This window comes from Sardina pilchardus, chromosome 15, assembly GCF_963854185.1.
Source record: "Sardina pilchardus chromosome 15, fSarPil1.1, whole genome shotgun sequence".
Classification (NCBI taxonomy): Eukaryota; Metazoa; Chordata; class Actinopteri; order Clupeiformes; family Clupeidae; genus Sardina; species Sardina pilchardus.
The window spans coordinates 6,435,785-6,449,598 of record NC_085008.1 but is presented as its reverse complement, the minus strand read 5'-3'; the positions used below and the strand labels follow the sequence as shown (position 1 = coordinate 6,449,598).

The following is a 13,814-nucleotide window of genomic DNA, read 5'->3' as shown; positions in this document are numbered from 1 at the left end:
TGACTCCTTAAAGAAAGTAGAGCGAGTGGCCACCAAACGAAAGAGGAAAAGGGAGAAGATGCTTCTGCCGTCTACGGATTGCTGCCAAAGTTAGTGAAGGAGACTTGCACCATTGTTTAAACTATTGGTCATTGAATAAAGCGGCGATTTGTCGCCCACTATGTCCTGCATCTGCCTATTGCTCATGACATAGGCGACGGTAGAAGTGAACTGGGCACGGACTTTGGTCTTGGAGCATAATGGTCCGACTAACGTGACAATCTGGACTGGTGCAAAAGCAGGAAAGGGTAACATTTCTCAGTACAAATGCAAATTGGATATATCTACTGGAACAGAAACTTCACAGAGTTTGCTTTGTATGCTAGGCTATCCCCAACTAGCGTGAAGTACAGTATTATACCAACACACCAGCGACGCACAACAACTAGGCTAAACTCATTTGCATAAGTGAGCTATAGTTTAAAACAGTAAACCATACGTGTAAGGGTATTAGGCCAACACGTGAAGACAGGTTAATGTACACATTAACACACAAAGCCTCTCTAATTCAACTGTACTGCAGAGTAGCTATATTTCAAGCCAGCATTTGTCAGATTGAAGAATAGCTAAGCCTGAATAGTTTTTAGGGAGAAGAATGAGATGAAAATTGAAAAAAAAAGAAACAAACAACCTTTTCTCTATAGTATATTGTAATGGTTTCTGATAGCAATATAACAAATTATATTCACACTGAATTAATTTCTAAACATCTATTTAAGGTTTGACTCTTGAGGTTCCAGAAAAATTCTCACTTGTTGGTAAGTTGTACATTCATGAACATTCAACTCCCTATCAATGGAATACTAGAGCAAAGGTACAGCACCAGTAGAAACCGATGAACTGCGCTCAAGTGTGTGGAGGCACAGGATATTTGTAACAGAAAATAAAAATGGCAGGGTTAAATGAGGTCAGTGCTTCTTAAGCCAAAGCCCATTCTTCCTCCTCCCTTAACCTACGGGGTCACCTCCGCCCCCAGTTTTACCCGGAAGGCCAAAGACTCTTAAGCTCAGTGTCGGCTCTCAGGAGGACATTTCTCTTCTGTCCGACATTCAGTTCACACTGCAACACTACTCCCATTAAGCAAGGGCCCATCTCCATCTGCACACTGCTGGTGCTTACGGCTGAGTGCCGGTCTCAAACACAGACACAAACTACAGGCTGTGAGTCGAAACACTGGTATTTTACTGATGGAGGAAAGGGGGAGAGGGGGTGACAACACATGAAAAGAAAGTGGCACAGTCAGCCAAGCTTTACTCCTCCACTCTTTTTCACTTCTTTAGCAAGCAAAGGTAGGAATGTAGGAGATGACCTACAGCTTTTTGATGAGCTAATGGCCGTGGTCTCTGCTGTGATTAATCAAAACTTGTAGCCGCTGGGAAGCCAGGCCTAGCTGATGTACGCTCCACTGGTATTCAGGCGTCATAGGTGAGGACGAAGTTTCAAATAAGAGATCAGGTCATATATGGCCCGTGTGCTGGTGCATGGGAGTGCCATGCGCTGGTAGGGGTCCAAGGCTCCGGCTCCACTAATGCCAGGAATGCATGTGGCAGTGCTGCGGAGGGCGACAACAATGCTTGCCTCAGAGGAAATCCATTTTAAAGCCCTCACAGCATTTAGCTGCTAATGCTGCCCCTGAGCATGTGACTTGTCTGACCGGATCAGATCACACCCCACCGTCATCAGCTTCTTCTCAGTCCAGGGGAAACGCCATTGGGCTCTTAAAAACCTATGAGGCGAGGGGCTATAAAGGTATGGGTCTTCCTTATGACTTCTGCCATGATTAACATTAGGCCACTGTGAAAATTGCCATAGTTTTATTGATTTATTTTTTAAGAATGAGGTCATTTCTAAGATGACAGCACAACTGTGACAGAGGATGCAGAATTGCATTCATTACAAGATAACCACTTCTTCAAAATTCTGATATACATGATTGTTCTGACCCAGAATTAGTCAATGAGTCAAACTGACCACCAGGAACAAAAACTTCAAAAAAAGAAGGGGTTGATCAAAATTGGTGACAAAAACACAGACTTCGCACATTTGTACGTCTGTCCACAAACACACGCACAATGTCCTTGGAGCAGCTTTAGCGGAGAGGCTCTGCAAACACACACAGCAGCGCAGGGTACTGCACTTGTGGACATGTGCAAACATCACATCTCAGCCAGCGGGTCAGAGACAGGCGCCTGGTGCCAGGGCCTGCAGCACAACCCTGGAGGCTAGATAACCGGCAGTGGAAGGAACCGCCTCAGGCGAAGCAGGCCGTGTTCTCCACCACGCACTGATTCTTAAGTCCTGAAGATAACGCTTGAGCGATAAGAGGCGAGGTTTATAACCATGTTGTGTTTGGTATCAAAAGACTCGAACCAGAGCCAAACTAATTGGTGTATGACTCGGTGTATGAGCAAAATAGTCAGACTCATTTAGCTTATTTAGAAACACCAATCAACAATCCAGAAGATTTGAGCATTCTGATCACTGCTGTTATTCCTTTTGGCTTACAAGACACTAAATAAGTCAGGCTACACTGACCAAAGTTCGACAGCTCATTGGGTCAGTGTAACTAAACACTTTGTCAAACTTGTACACAAACACTGACCTTTTGGAACATCCCTGTGTGAAGTCTTACAGGCACTAAGACAAGTGCATGTGGACACGTTTTCCATTAACCAAGTGACAAAAAAAGCTGAAAGCTATGAGTAGTTTAAGACTGACACGCAAATAAGACTCATGCTTCAAATAATAACACAGACAGAGGACACACAGGACATGGTGTACACAGACATGACAAATTACTCCAGACAAAAAAAAAAAGGTAGAAAATATATTCTGAGCACAACTGCTTCATCATCTTTGCTCTTTAACTTCTCACAAGGACAGCGAAAATCCCTCCTGGTCAGGATGTGGTCATAGCAAGCCTTTGGTGAGATGCCAGCACACACAGGAGTGGGTGAGTGAGAGACAGAGGGAAAGATGGAAAGAGAGAGAGAGAGAGAGACTTACCCCTTGGTTTCCATTAAACCGGATGCGTGGCTGAGATGACTGGGCCTGGAAGAATGAAAAAAAAGGGGGAAACTTTCAGTTTATAATCAATACCAGACAACATAGAGCTAATACCAAAGCAATGATGGAGTTTGTTTGGTGATGCAGTCTGTCTGATGCTTTTTCCATTTCTTGTTCGTCAGGAGCACTAGAGAGCCCATGTATCCAATCGTGTCCGGACCAACTGACAGAGGGCATAATGTCTGACGTCTAACTTAGAATAATTCTATCTACACTGACAAGACAAATGATCCCAAACAATAACCATTGACACTTTAGCATAACCCAAATCAGAACTGACTTGGTTCGTGACAGTACCAGTTTAATGGAACATTCAGAGAGCTATTAGAACAAACCCAATTCAAACCATAGTAAACAAGCTTAACAGGGATTAACTGTTTTTTAATTACAATGGCATTTTATCAGTTAGCTATTATCAATGCATTATGTGTGCACTTTTGGTCTTCGCAACTCAAGTCTAAGGGCTGTTTTGTAGTAAGCTCAGTAACTAGACAAGCTCTGTATTGCCTACAGATAGAAGGTTTTTTGTTTGAAGACTGGAAAGGAGTCACTGTCAAATCCCCAACTCCTTTAAGGAAAGATTGTTTTCGATTCGATGTGTAACTGGATGCAGTCCTGTTTCGTCAGTTTGGGTGATGGCCATTGATTCCCTCTCATGTGAACGCTGACACTACCATCACCTGTTGGGGACTTGTGGCCTCGTACAGGTGGTGATAGTCCCCCGTTTGAGACGCAGCTATGAGGAGAGGAGAGGTGTCTGACCTCACATCTGCTACACAGCTGTTCAGCAGATAGATAAAAAAAAAAAAAAATCAGGCCTTGATACAGCCCAGTAAAAAGGGTAGCAAATGAGAGGAACAGACTCTAAACACTACGTGCCATGGCTGAATAAAAGGCTGTAATAAGAACTGAAGTAAACACACAAATGGACTAGTCCTGGAGTGTGCTCCTTCACAGCGTTCCAAATAAAGCAAGCATGACAAAAACACAGGTGATGGAGGAACATTCACACTGAGAGACCAAGGACACGTAGTTTTGAGAAATGTATTCCACTCCAAATCCAGCTAGACAGGGTTAGCTAATGTATTTTCTAATGTTTTTTATATAATAAATACCTGTCTCTTACCCACAGATAAATGAGGACTACATTTTTTATTTGATTTGGCAATTACTTTTGAGGATTGGACGTTTACCAAGTAAAACCAACAGGGTTTAACCAATATTTCAAGGTAATGAGGCTTGAATACAAGAACAGGCAAGTTTTGGACAACAAAATAAGCTTCCTCGTTTATCACTTCGGGGTACTTTTACCGTTAAAACCACTCTGTAGTCCGCTTTAAAAATGTTTTCCTAAATTCAACAGACAGGTAGAGACTAACTTTTACTTAACTCCTAAGCAAAGAGAGAGACTGAGAAACTACCGTTAGCCGTTCAAATGCTTTATGAATACTGGCCCTGGCTTACAAGCTTCTGAGACCATGACCCTTTTCCCAAATCTGCTGCTTCTTCCTCCCCACTACCATTCTGTTTGCCTGTTCATGTGAATGGTCTGCTAGATTAAATGTCATCCCAAAGATAATAGCAAGGAGTGGTAGTGGGCTATATAGTGCTAAAAGAAGTGCCTGACCCAGTCTGCATAGATACAGGCTCTGCAAGGGTATGGAACTATATTTGACTACTTTTAAGTACTTTAACTCTGCCAATCCAGCTGTGTTGCCACATGGCTGTAAAATGAATGACCAAGTTAGTTTACAACATTACAGTGAAACTGATACTATCAGCAAAAGCAGTAAACAGCAGCAACCCACACGAGTAAAGTAAACAAAGACATGACATGCTAACTGGATAAGTTTCACCCACTTATATGATTACTGCTGATTTGATGTGATACACCGATGGACCAGCAACTTGGGTGTGACCCAGGAATGACGTGGTTGTTGGGCTTGACAGAAATTAAGTCACAGTTAAAGCCACAATCTAGACACGGGTCATCGGTGTAATGCCACGTCACCACAGACAGTGGATGCGAGACTAAATGGTGCAATATCCCAGATTGGTATGGCTGCAACATTGGTGGGCAAAGCAGTAACGGAGCGGACCACATGCAGAGTGAAGATCCACAAAATGGAGGCTAAACCGGGGCAAGCGAAAAACATGTCAGGAAAGGATCTTGCCAAAGCCTTCTTGAATGCATGCAATACCAAAAGGATGGAGTGTTAGGTTGAATAGACGAGTGAGATAGAGGAAAAACTGTGTAACCAGTGTCACTCGGAGAGATCTATGGATCCAGAGCTGGGCAGGTCAGTAGGACCCCTCTGGCACTAGTCTGTGTGCAGAAAGAATCCAGCTGGCACACTCAGTCAAACTATTATGACAGTCTCCGAAAAATGCCTGTCTCAGCAATATAGCAGTCTCATCAGTGTCTGTGCTGTGGCCTAATAATTATAGTATTATAGTTTTAGGACAGGATACACATGCTAAATACAAGTAAGAAGAACAATAACAAAAAAGGGGAAGGCATTTGTCTTACAATGACTAAGAACTTGTATTGAATTACATCACTTCAATTTCCTTGGGAGAGGACTCATAGCAATTGTTCATAAACCAGAAACAGACATTAGATACCTGACTGACTCATAGACAACATTAAGGCGTTTTGCACAGATGACATCAGCTGCAAAACAGTGACACAAATGCTTTTGTTAGCAGACGTCTCATTACAGCTCTCTCTGACCAAACTCCTGCTCTCTATCGGGCAAAGCAGAGAATCAAATGTAGCCCCTTTCCCCAGCCACAGCCCTCTCACCCTCACTCTCTCTCTTTCTACCCCTCCCTCAGCACACCCACAGAGTGCAATACTCAGCCTGTTCATTTGAATTGTCTGCTGACATGTCACTATTGACTGGGACAGCGGCCCAGAACGTTCCACAGGGCTAACCTTAGGACAGACCGGAGTGGGGCTTCCAGCTGCCACTTAACCACACAGTGTGCACAGCTCTTTCAACAACTCCCTAAACACAGAATTTTTGTCAGTCCGACTGACTGGAGGAAAATAAACAACAAACCCAAATGAGAACAGGAAAGTTTGCAGATCATAACAGTAGCTGGAGAGAGAAACGTCAAAACGACTGAACCTGCGCTTGCAGGTGATGGAAACCACTACAGTGTCTACACAGCAGTGGCTGGATACAATATGCTCACTATGCAATCTAATATGGATACTGGCCTAAGATTATGAAGTGCCGTGGGCAACGCAATTAATGATCATATAGGACACCAACTTGCAGTTCTGAAGGTTGTGTGGTAAAGGGGGTGGGGGATCTTTCACATAGAAGAGTTGCAACTGGCACCTTTTGAAATATCAGTACAAAGGAGTTACCATTTCTAAAAGATCATGATTGTTTATATGGTTGTAGAGTGGCATCTACAAAAAAACTATTTATATTTCTTTTACTTCGGCTTTGTTACTACGCTGTATCTATGCTGCCCTTATCCTGCCCACCTCCACCGGGCTGCATCTAGCCTGTTAATACACTGCTCTGCTGTTTGAGCCGAAGAGCAACAGATGATGTTTTAAGTATGCAAATGTACAAACTGCAGATGAAGGCCAAAAGATGCACTGGCAAACTGAGGAGGTACCGTCAAAGATCAGAACATCCACAGTTATGGCACTTCCCTGTTCTATGAACACTGTCAAAGTCAACACTACAATTTGGCGACGAGAAACGATCACTGAAATAGCCCATGTTATCTCCCCAATAATGAAAGTAGCAGCAGCAGTCAGCTTGCTGGTCATATAAATCAGCAGCGGACTGTAGAAGAGTAGAAAACAAGACTAACAGACGTTTAAAACGCTTGGAGAGCAGCATACAGATCAACACTTCATTTAAGTCCCTGCTTGGTGACAACAGCCATAAGACCCTAACCCTTAACCCTGACCTCCACTTAATATCCCATACTACTCTTAAGCATTACCGACACATTCTTAGCGGATTGTGGGATAACACAAAAATGAACAAGAGTGTCTGAATGCCTGGGTCTAATTGTCCCCACACAGCTACAAAAAAAAAAACAGAAACACACATGCAGAGTCCCTGCCATCATAACATTGTATGAACAGTGTCAGTGCCTAAGGGGAACTGGCTCTAGTCTTTTCCCCAGGACTTGAGTAGCAGGTTCTCAAACTTCCATGTAAATATGCATTTTTGTGCTTTCAACATTGTAGCGCTGGGCTATTTGCATAGGTAGCGTCTGCTCTGAATAGAGCCTACCTATAATAAAACATAAATCATGCCAAAATTCAACTAGTAGGCCTACTGCATTGGGCTTGTCAGAGAGGTTGTCAGCTGTTTTCAATGATGCACTACAGTTGCTAGTAAACAATAGATTAATAACGGCTGAATTACTTGTGGTCCAGCAATGTCGGTGAGTTTAAATCAACACGCTTAATCAACATGTTTATCGATAAACAACTTAAGTGAGCAGCACGAGCCAAGAACCCATTCAACTTTGAAATAGACGTTGACTTTCGCAACGTAGGTCATTCAGTTAATGCAGTGCTGTTTTGCAGGTCCTGGTTCTCCCTGTTGTTTAACTGTGCAGTTGCAAATCAGTCTGACGAATCATGTAAATTGTCGAGAGAAACCCCTCATCAGGCAATATCTATTTGTATGTGCCAAACATTAGGCCATCGTATGTAATTTAGAAAGACTGGTACAGTGCCCATTCAAACATGCTATTCCTGTAAAAAAAAAAAATCGTAGCCCAATTACATTTCATACTGCTTTGAAAACAGGATGATGGGGGGGGGGGAAACATTATTCCAGTTAAGCATTCAATAATGAATACTGTGAATCTATAAATGCCAGGAACGTCAGTGTGAGTGTGTGTTAACTGCAGACCTGTTCATCTGTTCACATATTCAAACTTGGCAGGTGTCTTGCTACGGGCACGAGTAAGTGCAGTGCCAAGTTTGACATTGTTTGGATAAGAAATGCAAAATATATTGTTAAATATATCGGTTAAAGAAGCACACATAAGCTTTCGTCTCTGTACTGTAGCCACTCCCCCCCTCTCACGCAGAACTGTAGGATAGCAGAGGTGGAAATGAGTCGGTGTAGGCTACACGGGCAAAGCGTTAAGATGAGCGCAAGATGTGTGGATGATTAGCATTTCTGACTTCAGCAATAACGATCCCCGCTATGCGTTTTTGCTTGCAGAAGATGATTCTGCGGATTTTGCAACAATACCCCAACAAACTGGCTTGCAGTGGCTATTCAAAATTATGTCAAAAATGATGCGCAATAACACTTTGAGTAGGCCTACTCAGGACTGTCTTTAGACTTTAAATAAACAAATGAAAATTCCAACAGCAAGGTCCCAAAAACGAGCGATAATGGTCCTAAATGTAAGGACGTTTCAGAATGGCACATATGCAAAGCAGCTACAGACAGATACCAGAGATTACTTTTGAGTCACATCGTTGCAAATTACATATGATGCATCATGCCACAAAATTGTTTGTCTTCTCCATTATCAAGTTAGCCTTAATTCAAAGCTTTAGATTATCGAATATCGAGTCATTTTGATCAGCTGCAGACAACGAGTGGCAGACAGAGTATGAGGTCACATAAGCAACCAGAGATTGTGTTTATGTTGTTGCAAATGTAATATGATGATGCATCGTTCCACAAAATGGTTTGTCTTCATCAAGTTATTCAATAAGCTCTACATAAAGCTTTGACTCAAAACAGCTGTTAGACTTATGTCATTTGGATCTGTAAAAAAAAAATGTCACATGCAGCTATGCTTAAATTCTTCTCACTGCACTTTTACGACATTATAAATAATACTCAGTATTCATTATTGAGTGCGTCGCTGGAATGATGCCCTCTCATAGTCTGTGTAAGCTACATGGACGATGCATCCCCATCAGAAATGCATGACGTGGCGTCACACCACAATACAATTGGACAACACATTTTGCTGCGCAAGTACGCACTAAAGCCTCCGTTAGCATGTGAACTTTGTCCTTTAGTACATGAATTCTTTTTGTACATCATGAGCTGTGGGTTCCCACCCTTCGTTTGCAACTATAGGTGGAACATGAGTAGGACTCTCCAGATACCTGATCACAGTGTTGCACTAGAGAACTGGGATGCATTTCACCGACCCAAGGTGTGGTAATGCACTTTATCTGTGTGCGCACTCTGAAGGAAACTGTGGGAATGGAAATTTCAATTCACTAATGAAGTGTTCAAATACTGTTGTCTCGCATCTGATATGAAGTATGACGAAATTTTCCTAATCCCTTTCCCAGCTGTGTGAAATTGACTGCGGGTGAACTGGGCTTGTTGGGCAACATGAGCCTGGACTTTCATGGGCTATCAGGACGCCTTCGAGTGAGCGAGTGAGTCGGCAGCTACAAGGGCTGAGGCGACTATATCTGCCAGTCTGGACCACGTGAGGAGGGGGGCGCTGGCGGGACAGGCGGACTGGGTGTCCCTCCGATAGCCGCATCTGGCACCAATGCTCCATTCCGGCCTGGTCTACCGCCTATACCTGCTGAGTCAGCATTCCTTAAATATCCCATGGCACACCGGCTGACCTAAACATGGAGCCCTGGCCTGACATAGCTGACGCTTCAGCAGAAAGGTTATAGGCACGCCAGTTGGACGGGAGGGTCTCACCCCTACTGCGAGTCAACTGGGCCTGTTCCAAGGGCTGCAGATCAAAACATAACAACTTGGCCCAGCGGCTACCACTGGGCATCTTCAATATACTTATAATGAGTTTAATTCTTTTGGTCAAATATAACAAATGTCTAAGATAAGTAAAGAGCTTCAAAGAAGATTATTTGAATACCTGGCACCTAGGAAAAAGACAGTATTTGTTTTGCATTCACACCTAGAATTTGGTTTGTGCTTAGCCACCTCAAATGCAAAACTGACGAGAACACATCCCTTCATCCAATCAACACCATTACGGACTCTACATAATGGCATATCAGTTTGCCATTTACCACGGAACCACAAACAAAAAACAAGTTCAGAGCATGTCTTACATTAGAAGTACAGAATGTAGGCTTCCTGAGTGCCATGATGGCTGCCCCACAGCACAGGCTCTGAGCCTGCAGGGTCATCCACGCTCTCCGACTCGCTCCACCACCCACTGCGTCACCTGCTACCAGCAACCCAGCCAGAGCCTTAAACACTTCCCCATGCAGTCAGCCACAGGCGGGATGACGTTTCCGCCAGCTTAGTCACTGCTCAATGCTCTTCTCTAGATATTGCACACTGAGGCTGTGACCTTAACACTTCATTCAGCGTTGATCCATCACTCATCTCAAGATGCAAATGAAATGCCCACACTTCTTTCCTCTAGAAATTTTCGATTGAGATGCGTCAACTTGACTTTGTGCTGATGGAGGCTTGATGCAGTGTCCTGCACCACAAGCTGAATGGGCAGTGGCTATAGAGTGAGTCGAGAAAAAGGGAAATAGGATAGGGGGAGGGAGGGAGAGAGAGAGAAAGAGAAAGAGACATGTTTGTCAAATGGTCATGCCCAGTCAACTTGGCTAAAAAAGACTTCTGCAGAAAGTGCTAAGTAAGTGGAAGAAGAGGACGGCTCCTCTTGAACCTCAGTATGGATTAAGTGATTTGTCTCTGGAGAGATAAACAAAGCTCAAGACGAGGCCCACATGTGAGTGCGCAGCAGAAACACACAGTCGTTCACAGTCTTAAGGCTCGTTCACACCAAGAACGATAACGATAACGATAACTATAACCATAACGATAAAAGCGTCCACACTGGCCAACGATAAGAAAAGTCTCTCCTCATGTTAATGAATGTGATGGCTAGAATATTATGGGTTCTGATTGGCTGTTAGCTTTTTATCGTTCTCAAAATCGCTCTGAAAGTGATCAACAACGATATCATTCTTCATGTCGTTATCGTTCTAGTTTAGGTGTGAACGTTGTCATTCATATTAACGAGAGCGATATTTATTTATAGTTATCGTTATCGTTATCGTTCTTGGTGTGAACGGGCCTTTAGACTGTGCACATTCTTGCTGCGTTATAGAATAAGGCAACAGCTGTGAGGCACACTGGCACGTGTGTTCAGAATCCTAGGGGCTGCCGTTGACCTGTGCTGTAGGGTACAACCAGATAATGCAGAATCAAACTCATCTGCACGCTTTGAATGCAGTGTGTCTCAGTGCATCATTCAGGTTTGCGCACAAAATGCATAGCACTTTCATTGCATTATGACACCCATTACAGAAAACAGAATCATACAACCACTTTCAGAAAGCAGCGCAATCGGCACGATCAGAATCGCAGTCATCCTCCACATGACTGCATTATATGAGATCACAGGCTATCGCAGAGGGAGAGACCTGCGTATCTGCTTCAGAGTGGGATCACACGGCACAACAGACACTCACGCGTACCGTCCGCCCCCACACACACACACAGCTAGTGGGAATGTGACCGTGACGCTGGGGGAGCTGACATCACACCATCGTGAGGCTGAATCAGAGCATTCGCAGGGTGCTTACAGGCACATGCGTGGACCTACACACAACACACGAGCGCACTCGGGGAGCCGAGACAGACAAAGTTCCACCACGTTAACGCGAACTGGAGGGCTGACAGAATAAGCGGACAGAATAAATTATTTGTTTGAGGACTGTTACCATTTCATTAGAGCGCGGTGTTTAACCTGACTTTGAGGAGTGAAATAACCAGTGAACTGTTGGCAGGCGCAGGCTTCTCTACAGATTGTGAGAAGAGTATTGTAAAAACTCACACTGCTAAAAGATCCAAGAATAACCTACGCATTGTTAAACTCATGCACACCAGAAGGCCCTGGGCCAGATTTTTAGCTGGCACCTAGAGCATAGGGGCTGCAGCACAGGTTTTGACAGAAAGACTCTAAATCAAGTTCATCCATCATTGACATTATAATTAAGACACGGTGTAACATCTTATGCACGATGGATGTATCAAGCAATTTTCTTTGCACGACAAGCAATTCATCATGCAGAGTTTCACATAGGCTACAACTACTGTTCCATCAGTTTCAAAATACCTACTGGTCCCCCCCTTTTTATTTATTTTCTGGACATGGATGGTTAATATGGCATTTTAGATATGGATAAGGTATACATATAGCTGTGGAATGTAAATACCAAGGTTTCACCATAATAATAATAATAATAATAATAATAATAATATTGTCCATTCTCCCCCCTGACCGTTGATTCTGTCTAGTATCCTTTTTGTTCTGACACAAACAAGTCAGATGGCAAATCTGACTCAGTGGTCACTGAATAAAGACTTAATCATTTGGATAAACATACACCAAATGCTGCTGCAATTTGACTGATTAAACAGCCACTGCTGTGCAGACAGGGAATGAGGCAGTAAAGAGCCATTCAGAGGGCAGCAGACATTAGACGGCATGTTCTCTTCAGAAAAATCAAATCAGTGGAGAGTTCATTAGATGGCATTCCACAGTAGTCTGGTAGTCTATGTTTCTATTTCTATGTTTTAAAAAAATAAATAAAAAACAACAACAAAAACAACATCAGATCTTTACCCTTCTATATTGTACGAACTACTTCTTTGTTAATGATAGGCAAATACATTCAAATTCATAGAGCCGTCTTAAAACCTCCCTTATTTGTGCCAACATCTGCATTTCCACTGGATATAGTTGGAACAGCAGTGGTGTAGTCTAGTTAGCTGCAGTGGGTATACTGTGAACAACCCCAAATGTTACTATGTAACCTTGCCTATCTTAAGTGGGTATATTGAGATGGTGATGCTTTTTATATATGCTTTCTATATGTGCAAGGAATACTGCGTGGTCTTGTGCATCACGTAGACTACACGACTGTGGAACAGGGATTTGCAAGTTTCAATTGTGACTGAAAGCCTTCAGGGACACTGCTGCAGACAGAATATGGAAGAAATACTTAGAGCAACAGGTGTGCTTCTCTACATTCATCAATCCTGTCATCAGAGTATTTCAAACTGGCTCTGCTCCCACCCTACTGCGACAGTCCTGGCAGACTGTGACTGACTCACCTGGTTGATGGCATGCAGCATCAACAAGTAGTCGCTCGAGGGGTGGACCCATTTCACAAACACTCAATGTAACATTTATGCCATCTTTTTACTTCCATTCTCCTTTATAGATGCTAGCTCCAGGTCCTGTGCCTCCTGTGTCACTGCATTACACTAAACCCTGAGAAGTGAGTTGCCCTGCTCAGCGTCAGTGGAGCTATGTTACAGGAGGCCACGATTTGAGTGGCGCTCATGCATTTTTTAAAAGCAAAGCAAAGGCCATACTCTTTTAAGACGGCAGTAAAACGAGAGGGACGTTTGAACTTAGTTTCAGACGCAGCTTACCAGACAGTGGCAACCCATAAAACAGACTCCATCCCTTGTCATAAATGATGTTTACATGGCCACATCTCAAAGTAGATGAGTGTGAGCTGCTCATGAGGCTCGAGCTGCCTCATTAATTTCCTTTGCCTCCTGTTTGTACGATCCATGTCATGCCTGGCCATTTTTCTTTTTTTTAAGTAACGAATCTCACTGTTGCCCTGATAACCAACGGGCCAATTGCAAGGCTTGGCTTTGCCACAGTGAGAAAAAGGGCCTAGTAGGGGTGGCCTCTGACCCTGACGGCTGCAGCTC

General features: G+C 43.4%; 1 protein-coding gene across 1 annotated transcript in view; it reads right to left on the bottom strand.

The window, feature by feature from the left end:
• Positions 1-13,814, bottom strand: part of ell (elongation factor RNA polymerase II) — a 31,885-nt gene that overhangs the window by 14,884 nt on the left and 3,187 nt on the right. The window contains exon 2 of the mRNA XM_062555520.1: positions 3,046-3,090. Within this exon, the coding sequence (XP_062411504.1) occupies positions 3,046-3,090 (45 nt within the window). The remainder of the gene's footprint in view (positions 1-3,045; positions 3,091-13,814) is intronic.